General features: G+C 39.3%; 1 protein-coding gene across 2 annotated transcripts in view; it reads left to right on the top strand.

Annotated features, from left to right (window-relative positions):
* Positions 1 to 4068: 4068 nt before the first annotated feature.
* The window catches only part of LOC134790795 (long-chain fatty acid transport protein 4-like), a 29137-nt gene continuing 11751 nt past the window's right edge, over positions 4069 to 21454 (top strand). The window contains exons 1-5 of one of the 2 annotated variants that reach the window (XM_063761735.1): positions 4069 to 4549; positions 17250 to 17403; positions 19058 to 19298; positions 19793 to 20012; positions 21026 to 21227. In XM_063761735.1, the coding sequence (XP_063617805.1) occupies positions 4374 to 4549; positions 17250 to 17403; positions 19058 to 19298; positions 19793 to 20012; positions 21026 to 21227 (993 nt within the window). In that variant the 5' untranslated portion in view covers positions 4069 to 4373. Of the gene's footprint in view, positions 4550 to 17249; positions 17404 to 19057; positions 19299 to 19340; positions 19446 to 19792; positions 20013 to 21025; positions 21228 to 21454 lie in introns of those variants that run through there. The other variant, XM_063761736.1, reaches the window with a different exon arrangement.

The raw sequence follows: 21454 nt of genomic DNA, 5'->3' as shown, positions 1-21454 counted from the left end.
CATATAAATATGCATATAACCACATCTCACAAAAACACGCCACCGCAAATGATAGTTGTTAAGAAAATTTGCACATTCTTCATACAGCAAATATTTTTGGCAGAAGCCCATGCAAATTTTAGACAAAACGACATATTTACGAAAATAACTTTTTAGCGGACCAGATTTGAAAAATAATCGAATAAAGGGCTAGCTTGCTAACTCATAGTTCATCATTCAAAACTCTGTATAAGAAAAAAATATACAGTCAAGGAATTTAATTTATGTAAGATTTCGTAAAAAATAATCACTAAAAATATTACATTTCGTAGGTACCTTGTCCAGGACAAACAATCTGAATGCAGCTAAAGGCGGGACTCCTCGAGTGTGCGGCACTGAGCGGCACAACCATATTCAGTACAAAAACGCTTGTGCCGCACACTGGTGGAATCCCGCCTTAAGGATCTCATATTAATTATTGTCACTGTCAAGCCACGAAATGGTACGGAAATCAAATTCTTTGATCGTATAAATAACATGTAACTGGAAGATCATTAGTCCCCCTGATTTGGGTAACGCTTTTTAGGGTTCCGTACCCAAAGGGTAAAACGGGACCCTATTACTAAGACTCCGCTGTCCGTCCGTCCGTCTATCACCAGGCTGTATCTCGTGATCTGTGATAGCTAGACAGCTGAAATTTTCACAGATGATGTATTTCTGTTGCCGCTATAACAACAAATACTAAAAACAGAATAAAATAAAGATTTAAGTGGGGCTCCCATACAACAAACGTGATTTTTGACCGAAGTTAAGCAACGTCGGGCGGGGTCAGTACTTGGATGGATGACCGTTTTTATAGATAATGGTACAGAACCCTTCGTGTGCGAGTCCGACTCGCACTTGGCCGGTTTATTTGTTATAGCTGCAATAAAAATACTCGTACATGTTGAACATTTCAATGGTCCACTAAGTACTAAGCTGTCTGATAGACTTTTAAATAGAGACGAACAGCGGAGGTTTAGTAACGAAACCGTTCATGGGATAAAAATGAATGTGCTTCTAAGTAGGTATACATACTCGGTATTAAACGCATTTTTAGTTTACAAAATAAATAAGCATTGAGTAACCACTTTGAAATCATTATAAACTAGAAATCAAAATCAATGAAAGATGACCGCGTTGTTGTATAAATCGTATACCTACATTTTTAGAGTTCCAAAGTCAACTAGGAACCCTTAGGTATAGTTTCGCCATGTCCGTCCGCGGCTTTGCTCCGTGATCATGATAAGCCGTTTTTCAGTTATCGCAAAAAGTCTTCCCTTCTTAGTAAAAAGACACACAAAGCGCTGCGAAGATACGTAGGTAGCCCCCGTTCAAGACAGCCTATAGTGACAGAAGGGTAACTACGGTACTTTTATTTACGTGATTCGATGCCTTCTCAATAAATGTTTACATAATAGGTACCTACATATATATGCCTGTACTCGGATCTTCTTTAGTTTAGTTATCAAATATAGGTATAGTATATTACCTCATCCTTTTACTGGAATAGATGGTAAGGAGGGATTCCACCAGTGTGCGGCACTGCGGCATAAGCAATGTTTTTTTTATTTAGGTACTTGTGCCGCACACTGGTGGAATCACGCCTGTCGGTTCCCAATAACGATTTGTGAGTAAGTTGTTATAGAAGTACCCGGCGAGCTACGGTTTTGCAACGTGGCCGTGTGTTGATTATTATTTATGAACACGATAACACGGTTATTCAAGCGACCACTGAAGGTGCTTGCATAAATATAGGTAATTGTATTCCATGCGTCTTCGCTCTAACTAAAACAATACGTAATACCTTCTATATTTACTTACTCCATATACCTACATATAATAATATTATTGTACATGCGAAGGTACATACTTGCCTACATCCACCACCAGTTTTTGAGCGATTTAGACGAACTTTGGCACGTAAACAAGGGTGCACGTAAGTAGGATAGAATTATTTTTTGTAATCCAGCGTCTCGGAGGAATGGGGGGAATTAACCAACCAAAAAAATATTATATTGATTTACTTTTACGCATTTTAAATATTAAAATAGGTACCTGTTAAATTTGTACATACCATAATGGCTTTCAGCTTTAATAAAATGGTAATTTCTCATTAGCATAGAGCCATTACTTAATCTATGTCCTGAAATACTTTATCAAAACTTTCGATATTGGCTAAAACAAATTTACAACAAAATATCTCTTATCGTTTTCCCAGTGTACTCTTTCAAATACGTATATCAGTTTTAACTTACGTAGAAGATATTCGTCGAAAAAATTGTGTTTTTCCAGCCTAAATAGAGAGTAGAAAACATTGCACTATGTATGCGTCAACTTCTAGTTTTTATGCAACTATTATTCCACATTCGCGCACGAACGACTACGTTAGTATATTGAGGAAAGAAGAGGTGTACCTATGTTCAATTGTTCATTGTTCATTAATGAAAGATTTGTGGAAAACGTCCAGCGTAAGATTATTCTTTACCTATATGTTGCTCGCCAATAAATATTTATATATACATACCTTAATCTGTCCTAAAAAATTAACCTTAAACCTATGAGATATTTACAAAGATCGAAGCAGTAATCTTAGGTGAGTCGGAGGGTCGGACATAAAGATAAACAATAGGAATTCGTGATGCAAATTGCAATGTGTGCAAGGTAAACCACTCGCCACGCTCTCGGTTCAATCTGGTCTTCCGCTAACTCGCGTCTTTCGGCACTCGGTACGCTAATTAAGCTTAATTGGATAAATTAGCTAATTTATTTAACATATACCTACAACAGTTGTAAACAAAATAACATTTTCAATTTTTTTGGTTTTTTTTCATTTGTCATCCCAAGCCCAAGACCTCGAAAAATATTTGTGATGTGTTTGTTGATGTTTGTATCAGATTACAAATTATTCCAACCTCGACACATTTGCTCATATAGGCACTGACACCTAAAATTAAGTACCTACAGTCAGTACAGTTAACAGAACAATAATCATCGCTGAGACAATTTAAAAAAAATACACGACCTTAATTCGATTGCGTTACAGTCGTCTACATATAAATATTATCAATAAGTAAATATGTGGCTTTCCATAGAGAAGAGTCCTTATGCACATGGAGCATAAGGACCCTTGAGGCATGGAATGCCACATATATTTTACTCTTTACTGTGCCTACCATAGTCGGCTCAAGCGCGCCACGCTCATTAAGCCGCAGGTAGTTCCGATCTTCCGATCCGGTGAGTAAGCAAAAAATGCATCTGTCTCGCCTGAGATAATCGACCATGCATTACAAATCGCGATCAAAGCAGGACGCGGGTGTTTTTAGAATAAGAGTTAACTGAAGAAATTATTTTTAGAGGTTCGTGCTAAATAGGCGACAAACAGAATCCAGAACTCAGTCTGTCCGTCTGACAGCTGGCTGTAACTCATGAAGCGCAATAGACTATTGTTGATAGACAGTTGGTTTTGTTTACTAAAAACGTAATTATTTGTATTTGTTAAACCTAGAACATGGCGTACCTAATCATTAATAAAAAAAACATACACTGTAGAGCAAGAAATAATAAACACCGAACAAGCGTCAGTTTATGAAAAAAGACATTGCAATTAATGTGTGATGGTACGGAACCCTCGAAGCGCGAGTCCGATTCCAATAAGTACCCAAAGAGAATATAATCACTACGTTTTATATAAGTACCCTCCATCCTCATATGACGTGACGTGGGGATCTGGGCTATAACCGCGAAAATCGAAGTTCGCAAATTGCGGGCATTTTTCTCTGTCACTCTAATTACGCCTTCATTGGAGTAAAAGAGAAAGATCCCCGCAATTTGCGAATTTTGGTTTTCGCGGTAGCCCCTCTGGGAATATAATGGGGAGGTTCAGATTGCATTGTGCTCTAACAGATGGCGCTATAAACTTGCTATAAACCATCCCTTTTCAATAATCCAGCCTCACGCTACTAACCTGTTTGGTAAATGAAAAAAATGTAAATGTTAAAAAAATATCTTCCGAATTCCAACACTCAAAAATTAGAAGTGAAATAGGTATGTCATGTAGCGTCGGTTTCCTGTAAAAAATTGCAATAGTGTTTTAGTTTGAATAACGCCGGTATTATTATCTTAGGCTGTGGCAAGGATCAGCTGTTGTCGGCGCATGTGCAGCTGCGAGGGGAGCTCCGGCCCCGGCTCGCCATTGACGCGCGGCCGCCTGAGGCGCTCACACGGTGGTGTCGGCGCGCATTATAACGGCGAAACTTGTGTCAATGGACGCGCATCAAACGGTGTGATCGGTCGCTCCGGCAGTGCGTTACTAGTGTATAATAGTCGCGTGGCCTATTGGGATCGTCGCCAGCATGGACGCGGTGCTGGCAGCGCTCGTGGCGCTCATGGCACTGGCCGCCGCGATGGCCGCCGTGCTGAGCACGCTCTCCAAAGCCGCGATTTTCGCTCTCCTGGCGATCGCGCCCTGTGTATACCGCTACAGGAAACGCATTTACGTAATCGTCAAGACTCTACCCCGGGATCTCAAGTAAGAACATTTTTATTATTCATTCAGAAATCTAATTGTTTTGCGCTGGACCTATTGATCGACAAATTAAAACGCAGAAGATTTACAAATAGAGAATAGTGGAATAGTTGTGTAGATGCTGGTAAGATAAAATACCTACTATCCCTTAACTAAACCTTTAAGGAAAACAATAGGTATTTGAAACCTATATCCCTATGACTCGGTCTTTGGATAATAAATACTACGTATTTACCCTACCTTAAAGTACCTATACCGCTCCTACTGCTAGCGTTAATTATACGCACACTTTTCCGCAATGATAAAATAACGATTTCATTTAATTTAAAATTGCATCTACTAATACACTATACATAGGATTAGGATTCCAACGTAGAAAATACGTAATTTGGTGTACGATACGAGGCACATTTAATAAATGGTTGTCATTGTTGGGATATTTTACAACGTCACAATTGTTTAACGGAAATATTAATTTTCATTCCGAAACCGAGCCGGTAGTTATCTTCCAAATGTGGATAGAGTAGGTAAAGTTTTTACTTATGACGTGTCCAGAATATTATAAACTCGGATCGTATGCCTTCGCCAGGAACACCGGCTCCCAGTGTTTTGGTCACACGGACGTGGTTTGGGTGCCTTGTATGCTCATCAAGACTTCTTTTGCATACATAATCTGCCCGTGCAAATGACTACATGGTCTTGGGTGTATTAACCCGTCAACTGTCAATCATGGAGAGCAATAAGCGTATATTAAGATGTACATAGTAATATTTTTTAGGGGGACACGTAAAGTAGGGATGATTTTTTTCGCTTCAACCCTACGGTGTAGGGTGTCTTTCAAAACTAATAGGAGTTTTCAGAAACAATATTTTTATAAAGTACCTAAATATTTTGGAAATAATCGCTCCGAAATAAAAAAAAATACGCGTCCCCTCTAACTTTTGTACCACGGATCAAAAAAATATATATGTACTTATAAAAATCGTGAAAATAAAGCTTAATAAATACCTACTTTCAATGAAAATAATAATTATAGCGAACATGATCGGTTAGCCGTTTTTGAGTTATCGCAAAAGTCCGTTCTTAGCAAAAAGACGTAAAAAGCGGTGCGAAGCGAAGTTAGGTAGTATTAAGTACTTCATTTAGTTTGTAATGTACATATTGAATACTTGATTCAGGTTATTATGACAGAACTACGGAACTCTACACTCTGAGCATGGCCTCACATACCTACTCTTGGCCGTTTATTTAGCTATTTCAGTAATTGGACCTATTCGGCTAAAACTCAGTGCCGGATTAAGATATTTTGATGCCCTAAGCATTTCTAGACCATGGTGCGAGGGGGCACCGTAGGGTCATCGAGATTACATTGAATTTTTTGGTAAGTTGAGTGACGTTCATTGCCGCGTTACAGCTGAGAATGGAAATCAGTCACATCATTTTATCACGAAAATTTACAGTGCTGTAGCAGTAACCCTAATAGCATTTTCTTGTAGGGATTTTGTTGGGCCTTTGTTTACGTATTAGTTGGGCAACCGTTATATTTGGCCGTACGATTTGCTGGAGGGCCCTCGACAAAGGCCCTCCCGAAGATTCCCAACAGAGGGCCATAAGAGTAATTTATTCGTTGGGCCTATTTAAATAAATCATACAATTATTCAACGGTGGTGGTTTTGGTTGGGCCGTGGTTGGGCCTATACACATTTGTTTGATGGTTGGTTAATTGTTACATTTGGCCGTACGATTTGCTGGAGGGCCCTCGACAAAGGCCCTCCCCAAGATTCCCAACAGAGGGCCATTAGAGTAATTTTTTCGTTGGGCCTATTTAAATAAATCATACAATTATTCAACGGTGGTGGTTTTGGTTGGGCCGTGGTTGGTCCTATACACTTTTGTTTGATGGTTGGTTAATTGTTACATTTGGCCGTATGGCTTGCTGTAGGGCCAACTGCAAAAAAATAAAAAAGGGCAATTTTTTCGTTGTGCTTCTGTTTGCAAATTCAACAATTACCCAACGGCAAGTCAGGTAGGTCGGTAGGTAGTCGTGCACCAGGTTGAAGGCCCAACACAGCTTGTCCCACAAAGGGCCAACATTGTAACTTTAACGTTGGGCCTTGTATAGGATTCTTACAATACTACCGTAGGTAAATAGTTGTGTAATTTATAGTGTGCCTACAGTTTAATTATGTAATGGGCTTTTGTTTACGAGTCCTACAGTTACCCTACGTTAAGTAAGTGGTTGTGTAATACGACGTTGGGCCTTTGCTGATAAATATTACAATTACACTACGGTAGGTATTGGTTGTATCCACATGAAGGCCCTAGGCTAGGCAGCAGTTGTTGTTAATCTTCTCTGTATCGTTCCAATTTTAGTATATGTACTGCCGAAGCAAGTACACTTACTATACACTCTAATTTGTATATATACTAACCGCACTTCGAAACTTCGTAAGCGAGATTTATGTTTTTTGAGATTTAAATTGAGAAAATGTTGGTAAAATACAATTTTTTAAATTTATGTATAAATTTTATAGTTATAGCTATTAGATTTATAAGTTACATTTAAAAAATATTATGATTATATCCGGAATAATCGAGAAAATAACTATAACTTCGATGTTTGGAGACAGTAACGCCATCTAGTGACGCCACAAGCAAACTCAACTGGTATTGTTGGGCATCAGTACCACAGCCAATGTTGGTAAATGCTATATTTGTGCTCACTGGGCCAACGAATGTTATTGTTGTTTAGCCACCGGTACCAAAATACACAAAGGCCCATTGTTAGGCGTCAGTGCCACAGCCAATGTTGGTAAATACGATATTTGTCATCATTGGGCCATCGGATGATATCTTTGACTAGCCAACGTTACCAAAATACACAAAGGCCCATTGTTGGGCATCCGTTCCACAGCCAATGTTGGTAAATGCGGTATTCGTCACCATTGGGCCAACGAATGTTATCGTTGTTTAGCGAACGGTAACAAAATACAGAAAGGCCCATTGTTGGGCCTCAATGCTACAGCCAATGTTGGTAAATGCGATATTTGTCGTCATTGGGCCATCGTATGATATCGTTGATTAGCCAACGTTACCAAAATAAACAAAGGCCCATTATTGGGCATCAGTGCCACAGTCAATGTTGGTAAATGCGATATTAGTCATCATTGGGCCATCGGATGATATCGTTGATTAGCCAACGTTACCAAAATACACAAAGGCCCATTGTTGGGCATCAATGCTACAGTCAATGTTGGTAAATGCGATATTTGTCGTCATTGGGCCATCGGATGATATCGTTGATTAGCCATCGTTACCAAAATAAACAAAGGCCCGTTGTTGGGCATCAATGCTACAGCCAATGTTGGTAAATGTGATATTTGTCGTCATTGGGCCATCGGATGATATCGTTGATTAGCCAACGTTACCAAAATAAACAAAGGCCCATTGTTGGCCAACAGTGCCACAGCCAATGTTGGTAAATGCGATTTTTGTCATCATTGGGCCATCGGATGATATCGTTGATTAGCCAACGTTACCAAAATACACAAAGGCCCATTGTTGGGCATCAATGCTACAGCCCATGTTGGTAAATGCGATATTTGTCGTCATTGGGCCATCGGATGATATCGTCGATTAGCCAACGTTACCAAAATAAACAAAGGCCCATTGTTGGGTATCAGTGCCACAGCCAATGTTGGTAAATGCGATATTTGTCATCATTGGGCCATCGGATGATATCCTTGACTAGCCAATGTTACCAAAATACACAAAGGCCCATTGTTGGGCATCCGTGCCACAGCCAATGTTGGTAAATGCGGTATTCGTCACCATTGGGCCAACGAATGTTATCGTTGTTTAGCGAACGGTAGCAAAATACACAAAGGCCCATTGTTGGGCATCACTGCCACTGCCAATGTTGGTAAATGCGATATATGTCATCATTGGGCCAACGAATATTATCGTTGTTTAGCCAACGGTACCAAAATACACAAAGGCCCATTGTTGGGCATCTGTGCCACAGCGAATGTTGGTAAATGCGATGGTGGGCCAATACAAAATTAATGTTGGCTACGGAACGAACCTCATCCCAACGTTTTCCCTACCGTTGGCACCGTAGGCCCCAACGAAAATGCTACTAGGGAACCTTACAACAGAGTAATGCTACTGCAGTTGCCACCTGAATGTCATCTTTATCTATGTTATAATGTTATTGTAAACGCGAGCGAAGCGAGCGCGAAAATTTTTCGATATAAAAAACGCAATTTGATAGACAGTTGTACATTTTTACTTTAAGTTCCAACCAGGCGCGAATCCAGGATTTCATACAGAGAAGGGATGGGACAGTTTTCTATCAGCCTAGCTTCGCATAGGGCTCGATATTTAAGGGTTTCAGCGAGGTTGTTTTCATACAGAAAAGATGCAAGAAAGCAGAGCTTGGAATTGACCAAGTGAATGTGAAGTGTGAGCAAGGCAGAAGGCCCAGCTGCGAAAGAGGAAAGCTTGGATTTGGATCCACGCCCAAGTGTAATTAAGGCAGTTGATCAACTTTGCCATAAGGCAGAAGACCTCGCATAAGACCTTACGCCGAACTGCAAAAGAGTGGCTTGAAATCGAATCTATGCATGTAATCACGACACTTCTACTGCTCGCTCTTTGGCTTCACTCGAAAGCGCTACTTGATAGGATGCTTTTAGTTTTCGGCTTTCACGGGGCCCCTTATAACACTTTGACAGTTAGGTCTCACTGGTCTCAGGATCGCGGCTAAGGAGCAACTCGGCTTGGCCGACAAATCTGGCGTGCAAGAGAGCAAAATTCGCTATAAAATCGGTAACCTATGTCGAAAAACTCGGCTGGCCGCAAGCCCGAAAGCAAGATTTTTTTCCATGACTTTAAGGGCCTCCGCGTAAGGTCAAATCGAGACGGGTTGTTAGTAAGCGTTGTGAATTAGCGATTGTTTCCCAAAGAATTACGCGCCATTATTTTTGCAAATTAGTTTTTGGACAGCTAAAAAAAATCGTGTGGTAAAAACGATGTGTCTGTCCCTAATTTTAAATTTGTTCACCTTTTACAACCTGGCATTTTGGTGCCCCCCCCTGAACGTGGTGCCCTAAGCACGTGCTTGTTTTGCTTATTGGTTAATCCGGCACTGCGTAAAACTGCATGGTCAGATTAATGAAAATGATAAAAGCTTCATACGTGCCTTATCATTCGTACCCATCGGTAGATATGAAGTATGTCTGTATTGTTGTATCTCCGCCATCATCATATATGTGTGTTTACTTACTCGTTTTAAATCCACCAACTATTCAATACCTGGGCCTATGCTTGAAACATAATATGTGACGTTCCACGGCAAAAGGTACCTTATGGCGGTTGGCGCTTACGCTATTATTAACGCCACTCCAATATTATTGCGGCGCTATGCGACGTAAGCGCCAGCCGCCATAAGGTACCTTCTGCCGTAGAACGTCACATATAGGTACCTAATTAATCATTTAACAAAACACATACCCATTAAATGTTGCTAAACTCTGTTTTTTTTATAACTTAAAACATTTCTATCTTATCCTCTACAATCTATTAGATATTTACTAGTCGGGTAGTAAGTAATCAATAAATATAATAGTTATATATACATACAACTTTACAAGCTGGGAAAAAACCTCTTTTTTTAAGGAAAAAGTTTTTACCATTCACCAATTTGGATTAGTATTGATCAGACGGGATTTTCGTTTCCCTGAAGCGCCATCAAACGTGTCGGTATTTTGGACTCCGTTATCGTAACGGACTGCAGTCTTCGAGCTTCACTGCACTTAACGCTCACGACGCGGCCCTGCGTCTGGCAAGACCGATTATTATGTTTTACTCTTTTATTATACTTATTATAAAACATCTGGTCTCCTCAAACATTTTCTAAACGCAATTAAAATAATAATAGCTCAACGCGCTGTCATGATCTGTATTATAATGGTATGTATTACAATTATTACATAATAATATGTATGCATTTTAAGCATGAGATGACGGTTTTTCTCAAAACAATACCTATTCAACTAATTTTCCCAACTATGAAGGAGGATATTATGATTATTTTTTTTAAGTACGTGTAGAGTTAGTAGGATGACACAATTGACACATGAACCAGATTTTTTTATATTACATACTTTAATCACTACATCCAGAATAAAATAGCCGGATTATTTTTTAAGTCAATCTAAAATAATATTGAGAATATGTCAATTTATCAGACAATCGTAAGTTTCTAAAATACCAAGGACATACACCATGTGTGTCTATTTTTATGGTAAATTAATGGATCAATAGTACGTAGATCGGTCACCGAGGAGAAATATTAAACTATGAGCTCGTAAAATTAGAGCTATTCCAATCGATGGCGCTTAAGTGGCGCTAGCCATATCGCTTCGAGCCAAAATTCATACTTTGGTAAGTTGGAATACGCATTACGAATCCTGGTACTTTAGGGTGGTATTCCACCTGTCCGATTTCTTTGTCCAATGTCACTGCGTCTCACGCTCTCATTAAGCAATATACATTGGACAAAGATATTAGACATGTAATATCACCCATAGTCTTGCTCCTCGCAAAAATTATACCATGGAGCGGAAAGCTAGGTACTTATCCGAATTCCGAATGATACAAATAAATTTACCTATCTTCAATAATGATCAAAATTTAAATAATAATCATATGTAATGTAGTAGACTATAAAGCAAACGTTAAAAAACATGTAGATAAATATTGAAATGGTCCATTAAACTAATAACCATGAATGTTGATGACATACAAAACCATTGTGATTTTAGTTTACTTAATGCCTAACCTAACCTTACCATACGACTGGGGATGCTATTAAAACTAAATTAGACGATGAGATTACGTACGTTTTTACAACATGAAATTCTATATAAAATAATATTGTTTTCACCACATCTACCCGCTCGGAAAAGCACTCTTTATTCTTCGAAATTAGTGTGCGAAGTTGCACTTTATCCTCTAGAGTACAAAGTAATTGAATTAATAGTTAAATACCTATATGTGTAGCCGATGTTAAAGTAAACATTTTAGAAGCGCACATGGATATAAGGATAGGTATAACCATTCTCTCGCGTCTATCGCCTAACCTTACCCAATCCATAAGTATTAATAAGTACTTATATTATATGTAAGTTATTGAACTGCCTTATAGGTTACAAATGCAGTAGGTACTTATGTTTAATAGTTCAATGCGCTTTCGGTCGATGCAATGGAAAAACAAAGTGGGGGCTATAACAAGGACCATTATCTCTCGTATTCCGGTGTCCTGCGAGTTGAAGGTCGGCCCTGAACGATTTCTCCTATGTTTATGTATACGTACGTGGGTTGTTCGATCGATCGCCGCCACCTACATTCGCCACCTCGTTTCGGGGGCGCGCTGCGACGATGTTTGCAACTGTTTAGGGGTCATCCATTAATTACATCACACGTTTAGGGGGAGGGAGGGGTCAAGAAAATGTGACATGTTGTGACAAGGGGGAGGAGGAGTCACAAACTTTGTGACGTCACTTTAACTTCATCAGTAACCGAAAATTTATTTAAATTATTTTATACGCTAAATATACATTTAAATAACAAGTTTTTGAAACGATAATCGTTTTTATTCGTTTAATTTTATTTCTTAATCAGTTTTGATAAAATATTAAATAAATATTTGCCGATTTCGTTGAAGAAATGTGACGTCACACCAGGGGGGAGGGGTTTGCCAAATGTGACCAAGTGTGACAAGGAGGGGGGAGGGGTAAAAAAACCTAGAAATTCGTGTGACGTAATTAATGGATGACCCCTTACTACATGTATTTAATAGTAGGATCGATCTAAATTAGGTTTAAAACTTTAATGAGGCCTCCTTACATTTTATTTGATTTCTAACAATGCTACAAATACCACAATACAAATTAAACGGTAGAAATAATAAAGCAACCTGTTAAAATCAAGCAGGGATAGGGATAGGTACATAGGGCTGCCAGATCGTAGAATTGGATACGAAATTCGTATAATCGAATTTTTTTCGTATCTATTACGTATAGTTCGTCAATCGGTATAATTGGATACGAAAAAAAACACCGATGTCAAACTACTGACAATGCTTCAAAAAAACCGTGTGCCAATACTACACACTAAATAGACGTCAACGTGGGCTGTAACCGCGAAAATCCAAGTCCACAAATTGCGGGCATCCTTCTCTGTCACTCATATTACGCCTTCATTAGGGTAAAAGAGAAAGATCCCCGCAATTTGGGGGCTTACCGCAAAACCGAAATTCGCCTGTTTTTAAAAAATCAATTTAAAATTAATCGTTCCTTTTTTTTGTACTCGTATAATGCAATCGAATTTCGTATAATTTCGGGCACTGGATCGTATAATCAAGATTTATGTACTGGCAGCCCTGGTCCATTTCCATTACCTAGGTACATATATTAATTTACTAATCATAATCAAAGATTTTGACATGACTCGCTTTCGACAAATCATTTGTAGAAAAAATAAGTAGTAAAGTAGGTACCTAAGCAATTGACTTTTCTAAAATTATTCATGTCCTATTCGTTTGAAAACTTATAGTTTCACGATATGTAAGTATATTTGTTTCTTACTCAAATATTGAGCAAACAATACTTGTCACGTAACGTTAACGAGTTGTCTGCGGTGGGCCGTCCTCCCGAAAGCCCGCGAAACCCGTCTGCCACCTATTTTAATTCGTTCCTGACTCACTGCCCTTGGCATACTCTCAGTTTACCATATTGCATATCGCCATGCAGACATTTAGACCAGCTGTCCCTTTGAGTAGTTAACCCTTTACCAGGCTAAGGGATATATATTTCCCACATAAACGGCACTTCAAACATGTGTTCTATTTTCGATCAGTAAGACTGACATTCGATTGATATTTAAGAACTGTCAGCCTGGTAAAGGGTTAAAATAATTAACTTTTAGTTTTTGCAATGCAGCCCAACTTTTGCAAGAAATAATTATTTTAAACTTAAGGTTACAGGACGCACCAGCATTATTCATAAAAATATTTATTCAATAAGGATATCCATTTGATTAGTATTATATATAGTAAAATGGTTTCTCAATTTCCGAAAATGATTTTAATTTAATTTGATATTTAAAGGTCACAGAGGACGCAACAGAATCATAAAAAAACTTTATTCAAGAAGGAAGACAATCAGTTAAAAAAAATCAGTTGATCGATTTTTATTCAATTTGAATTTTTCCTAAGTACCTACCAAAAGTGTCATTTTTTGCTCTCATGTAAGGATCAAGAAAGCGTCATGTCCCTACACTCATGTAACTGTTGATCTGGAATGGAACTTCTGATAGCTTGATTGCATGGATCAATCTCTACTAAGCCAGTGTTTATCGAGGTTGTTTGACCTATCGAATGTTTACGCGGAGCTATTTTGGATGCAGCAGCCGCGTGCGTAGAATAGCTACGGTACTGTAACTACTCGGCTGTTACTACAACCAGACAACCACTTACCGAGAAAACCATTCCTTGAGATCCGTAACAACTATACGTTACGTATGGGTTGCCGGTTTTTTTTTTAATAATATAGTAAATAGTAATAATAGATGGCGGTTTAAAGTATCAAAAAATAAGGTACACGTGAAAAAAAATTAGTATTTCTTTATTACTTAGGTACCTAAGTACATATTTTTTTGCTTATTTTAGTTTCAGTTTAAAATAATAGTTATTTGTTTTACAAGGGGGCAAAGTTGTTGTTTAACCGCTCGTGCTAATATTGATACCCGAGCAAGCGAAAGATTCCAAAATTCTTAAAATGGAATCTTGTGCGTTGCGAGGGTTTCAAAGCACGAGAGTTAAACAAAATTTGCCCCCGAGTGAAACACAAAATTTTTCACCACACCAACCCGAAGCAAATATTAAATGTACCTAAAATATCAAACAAAATCAAACCAAATCAAATTCAAATGAATGTTATTAAATATTTATCATTCAAAATCATCATTTAAAAGTCAATTCTACCAGCAAACATAAGAAACCAACTCAAAATTTGCATTTGATTACTTTGCCTCACATGTGAATTACTGATTATCCGTTTTTGAAGTGCAAAGTAAGCCTTTCCGAGCTGGTGTGGTGAAAAGTATTTTAGCGCACTTTATGTGTTTCGTAAAGTACACAGAGGCTAAATACCTATTATATATTAGGTATCCTATGGCAATGGCAAGTTGGCAACCCTAGTAATCGGAGCTCAAACGTATACCGGTTGGCCGGAGACGATGCGCATGCTATCTATGCGACAACGATTAGAAATTAAATCTGTATCAACATTGTAACAAATAATTTGGCATTAAGACACACGTCTCTCATAATTAGATGCTGACGTCATTAATCCAATATAAGGATAATAAATAGATACTTAATTGCACTAGTTTCCCCTTCGGGTTGGACGGTCACATGGCAGTCTCATTAAAATTAACTAACATAATGTTATTATATGTACTACCTATATTAGGTAGGTAGTAGCCGAACTGAACCACCGGGAAAACATAAAAATAACCGTTGTCAAGAAGGTATACTGTATCTTGCATCTTTTGGTGTTCGATTGAGTTAAAGTTTTGCAAAAATTTGTCAATGAGCTGGTCAGAATGGTCAGATGATGGAGTTGAGCACAACTTCAAACCGATCGATATCTACTCGTTACGGCATCTAATAAATGAGTAAGTAGCTCGGCAAAAAATAGGTAAGTATTTTGTCAATATCCGAAGTTCAAATTTTGACAGTTTGTTGTTGTTTCTCCGCCGATTCCTAAAGTGCAAGGCCAGCTGTCTTCATTGAATTATGGGATTACGGCGGCGCCGCTTGCGTCAAACTGCGCCACCGGGATCGCGCGGCCGCGCCGCAGTGCATTCGAATGGCTTCTACATGTCCATGCTAATATTGCACGCTAATGCAACCAACCAAACCAGTCGCAATTCATAAAACTTGCAAGCTAATGCCGACTTACAATTCTTATGCATAGTTATTATGAGGGAAGTTTCAAGTTAAGGAACTAAGGAGGAGCGTACCTAATACCTACAAGTTTATAATTATTATTTACAGTACATATGGTCCTATTTTCCCGCACTAGTGCGTAAAATAGCACTTTTCGTGCGTATGTCAAAAGTTTAAAGGGCCATATGTACTGTAAAACGTACGATACACGTGCGAATAGGTATCTTGTCCGCACTTGTATCGTAAATAACTATTTTAGGATGGTTATGATTAATCATTCCTAGTCTAATCATTTTTCTTAATTGTTCCGTTAATCTATAAACAATAATCGAAAATAAGTAAGTTAAACCGGTTTACTCAGCAGGTAAGTACCTAAAGCTAGCATCAAAAGCGTCAGCCTGACTGACCCGACACCCTGACGCCAAAAGTATCTAGATACCTACCTATGTCTCTCCAGAACACCATTGTTGCAGATACGTTTTAACGGAAACTGTCGAGATATATCTCTATTTGGAAAAGTATTTGAGGGTGGCAGATCACATACTTTTGGTGCGTAGTCTTATCGGCTACTATGCACTATGGATGCTGACTGCAAACCTTAGGTAGTTCGGTATTGATTAAAATTCCCGTAACATGGTAGGGTGACGCTTGCCAATAATGTTATTGCGCAAGGAAGCACCAGTCTAGTACTCAATTAAATCATTATATTGTATTAGTTTTCCTAATATTAAAAAAGCTGTTTCCTGGTCTGGTTGGTAGGTACTGCAATGACATGTGAATTTTACTGACCCATAGGTAAGTACATACCTTAGATGGTCGGCGAATGACTGACGTCTGCAACCCTAATATGCACTGTCTGCTGTATGATATAATAAACTCATGAATGGTAAAACTACATTCTGTATGAGTTGGTTGAAGTATAAATAAATACGTATTTATCTGAATGAATTGTATTTGAATAAAGAATTTTGATAAAGAATGCGTTAATAGCAATTATAGCTGTTGCAGATAGGCTATGGGAAGGTTTTTGCGAATGTGTTTTGATAGAAAAGTCGATATAAGGTGTCCTGTTTTCATTACTGCACTCAAGCGTAGTTGCAATTGTCTATCCTCTATATTTCTAGATTTTATTGAATTCCATATTTCTATTTTACGTGTTTCGAATGAAACATTCCGAAATCGATACACACCACTGACTTGGTCGCAAGGTTAATCTTTAACGCAGCACGTGTTTAGAAGGTGGTCGTGTCGATGGGAACCCGGTGAACTTTAGCAGGTGACGCTTTTACACTGCGTGACGCTCGTCAGAGCCTGTCTTTGTAGCCGACTAGTTATAATGTACCTATATCTACCTATAGGTAGGTATACTAGGTATTATGGGTAACACGTAGAGTAGTTATGAATGATTAAATAACTGAGCTGCGGGTATTGATAGCACGTGCCGAGTTCCTAAATCACTGAGGAAACTTCAATCGTACTTACCAGTTTTTAGCGATTTGTAGATACATGGCATCTAATTCTTATTTAAACGTCCTGTAACAATATATTCAGATGCAACATACCATACCAAGATTAGTTACATTCTCAGGTGTTGTCATCTATCATTCCGTTCTCGGATCCCTTCAGATCAATAGCATACTCGTCATTTCTCATATCACTGTGTTCATTTGCTTGTTTTGTCGCCAGATTCTTATGCCGCTATGTGAAAGGCATCGTCCGACAGAAGATATGGGGGCTACAGGATGCCACGGTTGCGGGGCTGTTTACAAAACGCGCGGAGCTCATGCCCGACGCGCCTTGCTTCATTGTCGTCGGAGACCGCACCTGGACCTACAAGGAGGTGAGTAGTTTAATTTGCTGTCACACTCAATGGCATGATTCATCAGAAAATCTGAAGGTTGCAAGTTTCCACAGTGTCAACTATCCCCAAACCGAGCAGCGCTCACGCCAGGCGCGTCTTTTGCTTTGGAGCTCTGAGAAAATCTCCGACGAGAGATACGAGATGTGAGGACTGAGGAGTGCAGGATGGTAATGTCATAGACGTTCGGCGACGCGGCGCTCATGTTCTGCGCTGCTTAATATTGTTGTTCATTGTCGTTGGCGATCGCACCTGGACCTGCAAATATAAAATGCCGTGGTATGAGTCCTTCCTACTAAAGTCCGTTTTTAATATTATCTTATCTATTACCACACACAGACACACATACAGTCACATGCTTATTCTTACTAAAAACCAATGCCATGTGTGATCTCTAATTTATAGTAGGTAGGTAAGATTTAAGACCGGCGTGTGCGTAAATCCTGTGATCTGATCTTAATATAGACGCTACTGTAAATTCGGAACCTTTTTAAAATGCGGACTGGACTGCTTTGAAATTTAAATATCCTCAGGCAACAACTGAAGGGACACTACAAAGTATATTTTATTTGTATCATTGTAAATACATCAGATGTAAACTCGTAAATATGAACCCTAATATTCTAATTGATTATGGATGCCTGATGTCTGGTTCTTAAAAGGATCAAGGTCCTACCTCAATAGGTAAGTATTTATTTACTTAGATACAGTCCCTGAAAGTAGTTATTCTACTGATAATGTGAGAACGTACTCGTAGTTACCTATATCTATTTACGTCGTCGTTCTGAAGCCTCGCCTGATTACAGCGTAGATCCAAGGTCGCCAGACCTACGACATTTCTTACTACTTATTAAATGCATTGATACTTAATGGAAGGGTGTAGAATAGCCACTAATGCTACTTGCCGACATGACTCATATCTATCTATAACCTACTACTGCGGTTTTTCCGCGATATCGCCGAACGAAATGTAGAATATCTATATAGAATGCTGCTTAGAAAAGCGGCAATAGTTTTACGGAAAGGACCGTATGCGATCCTGTAGTTGGTAAGTTTATAGACTACTTATTATCCTAGAGATAGTTCGAAAAGTGTATACATGATACTGACTATGTATTACCAGTACACTTATAGAAGTGTCTTGGCATAGGTACCTACTTACCTAGCTGTAAACTTATACTTGTTTGAATAAAGCATATAAATTCACTAAACGGTGCATTTTTTGTATCAATTAATAACCAATCTATATCTACCTACTACGAACATGTAGCTAAATCTTTAAGGGTTTGTACCTAATGACTGCGTACAGTACAGAAATAGGTACTCTACTCGCAGAACCGGAGCGATCTATCCAAAATAGCGGGTACTAAATTAGTCGTCAGAGAAATTACTAGTCTGGTTACTCCCGTTTTGCAAATTGTAATTAAATATTAGGTATCTTAGCATGCAATAAATGTAGTAAAAGTACCTAATGATAACTGGCACATAAACTGTATTTATATAAAATTTTGATCTTGGTTTTAATCGTACCTATTGCTGTAATTAATCCAATCTGGCGTATCTGTCAGTTTTCCTTTAAAATTAAATCCTACACTAAATGTAAAAGATACATACTAAACGCATGAATCCTTCACAGATGGCTGCCAAATCTAACCAAGTGTCACGCGTGATGCAAGAGCACGCCGGTCTGAAGCGTGGCGACGTGGTGTGCGTGTTCATGCCCAACTGCGCCGAGTACGTGTGGACGTGGCTCGGCATGGCCAAGCTCGGCGCTGTGTCCGCGCTCATCAACAGCAACCTGCGCCACAAGCCGCTGCTGCACTGCATCCAGGTCGCCAAGGCGAAGGCCATCGTGTTCTCCGACCAGATGGCGGACGGTACGATCCTCGCACTAGTACTCTGGCTTCTAACTGTCGGCGCCGTGTCCGCACTCATCAACAGCAACCTGCGCCACAAGTCGCTGCTGCACTGCATCCAGGTCGCCAAGGCGAAGGCCATCGTGTTCTCCGACCAGATGGCGGACGGTATGATCACTATGATCCTCGCAATACATTGTTAGCATGACCAGTCAGCGTATGGATGAGCCACCACCTCGCTGTGTACATATTAATATATTAACAAAACAAATATGATACTGATAAACAACCTAAGTAGGTACCTACCTACTCTAGCATCCTCATCTTTATTTAATTATGTACATGAAATAAATAAAATATGTGTCTTGTGTAAGAGATCAAAAACATCCTTCTAGAATACTTTCATCCAATTTTAGAGGAAGAAGGAGGAGTAGGCATTTTCCTATTTTAAATCACCTACATTTAATTAAGGTATGTTGAAACATCTTATATTATAAAGTAACTTATTCCGATAGCCGTGGCCGAGGTCCGCAGCCAGCTGCCGGCCGACATGAAGCTGTTCCAGTTGAACGGCACGCCGGCGCCCGGCGTCCTGGACTTCGGCGCGGAGATGGAGCGCCACCCGCCCGACTACCCGCTGGTTACCGACCCGCCGCACTATAAGGACACCCTGCTCTACATCTACACTTCGGGCACGACTGGCATGCCGAAGGCTGCCGTGCTGCCTAATTCCAAGTATGTTGTACATTTGCATCTTTTCCGGGTCTCAATAGATAAGAATAAGAATAATATTTCATTGAAAAGAACTTTGTTAACAAATATAATTTATAATTTTTTTTATTAGATACTTAATAAGCATTTTGTTTATTATAGTGTATTAGAACCATGAATCTAGTATATAACTGGATCTGGTATTAAAGGTGGGGGAAAGTGACCGAACAGAGGATAGTCTTATGTATCTCTCAGTAGGAGTAGCAGCGAAAGAGCTATTATTGTTTGTCCTTGTCACAGTCTCACATTTTATTTGTTCCCCACTGTGAATTTAGTATGGATTATGGTGGGCAACAAATAAATTCGACCAATCATAGTGTCGCATTGCGTATGTTTTGTCCCCCACGGAGGCACGCGTATACCACTTCTATAGGATCCTACCTTCTATGATTAGAACTTGTTTATAACAGTGCTCTGGCGTGCATCCGAATTATGGTCCAAATTATCCATGACCAGTCGTGGTCGTAACAAATTTGTAGTTATCTCGAACGACGAGTACACCTATATGACAAGTTTGCTGTTTACGTTTAGTGTTCACCTAGCTATTACATACTATTAATCTGTCGTGTTTACTTGAGAAATTGTATCTATGGTGACGTACGTGTTTTCATTGGAAAGGAAAATTAGACTTTAAACTCATTAAGGGACTATTGATTGATTAGTACACAGTGTCCTCTACTTATCTATGGCGATCTCAAACACAATCGTGCCTCGTAATAATCGTTATTACCTTCATTTATACTTTCTTGAAGTCTATTAATGAAAGAACCCACTTTTTCCGTCGTTGACAGCGAAAATGGATTATGCTCATGAATACACTGTGAAACACACTTTTTCTAAAAGCAAACATACGTTCGCAAATAAGAAACTTGCTCAGCGCTATCTGATTCTGCTGGCGGAACAACAAATTGGTCTGATTGGTTGGTTGGTCTCTTCTCTCGAACCTCGGCTTAAAATAGCACCTATCTCTTCACCAGATACCTTCTAATCGTGCTGGCAACAGTGCACATGCTGGGGCTGAAGTGGTGGGACCGCATGTACAACCCGCTGCCGATGTACCACACGGCGGGCGGCGTGGTGGGCACGGGCGCGGCGCTGGTCGAGGGCATCCCGTCCGTCGTCCGGCCCCGGTTCTCCGCATCCAACTACTGGACTGACTGTATCAACTATCAGTGCACGGTAAGCAAACGTATAAAGCACTTAATGTTTTCACCACGCAGTTGCTGAACGTGAGTATTCACGTTCCGCTACCAGCGAATGCCTTTTCAACTTTGGAGGTACAGACACCTGCAATAGTATGTTACTCTTCGAAGGTCGCAAAAATATATGACACGCTCTTATGGCTCTACAAATAAGATCGTGTCAGATATTTACGCGACCGCTGAAAGTGAAAAAGCAAACACATT

The sequence above is a fragment of the Cydia splendana genome, chromosome 5, assembly GCF_910591565.1.
Source record: "Cydia splendana chromosome 5, ilCydSple1.2, whole genome shotgun sequence".
Taxonomy (NCBI): Eukaryota; Metazoa; Arthropoda; class Insecta; order Lepidoptera; family Tortricidae; genus Cydia; species Cydia splendana.
Note: the sequence above shows the minus strand (reverse complement) of the source record. Positions and strands in the feature narration are given on the sequence as shown.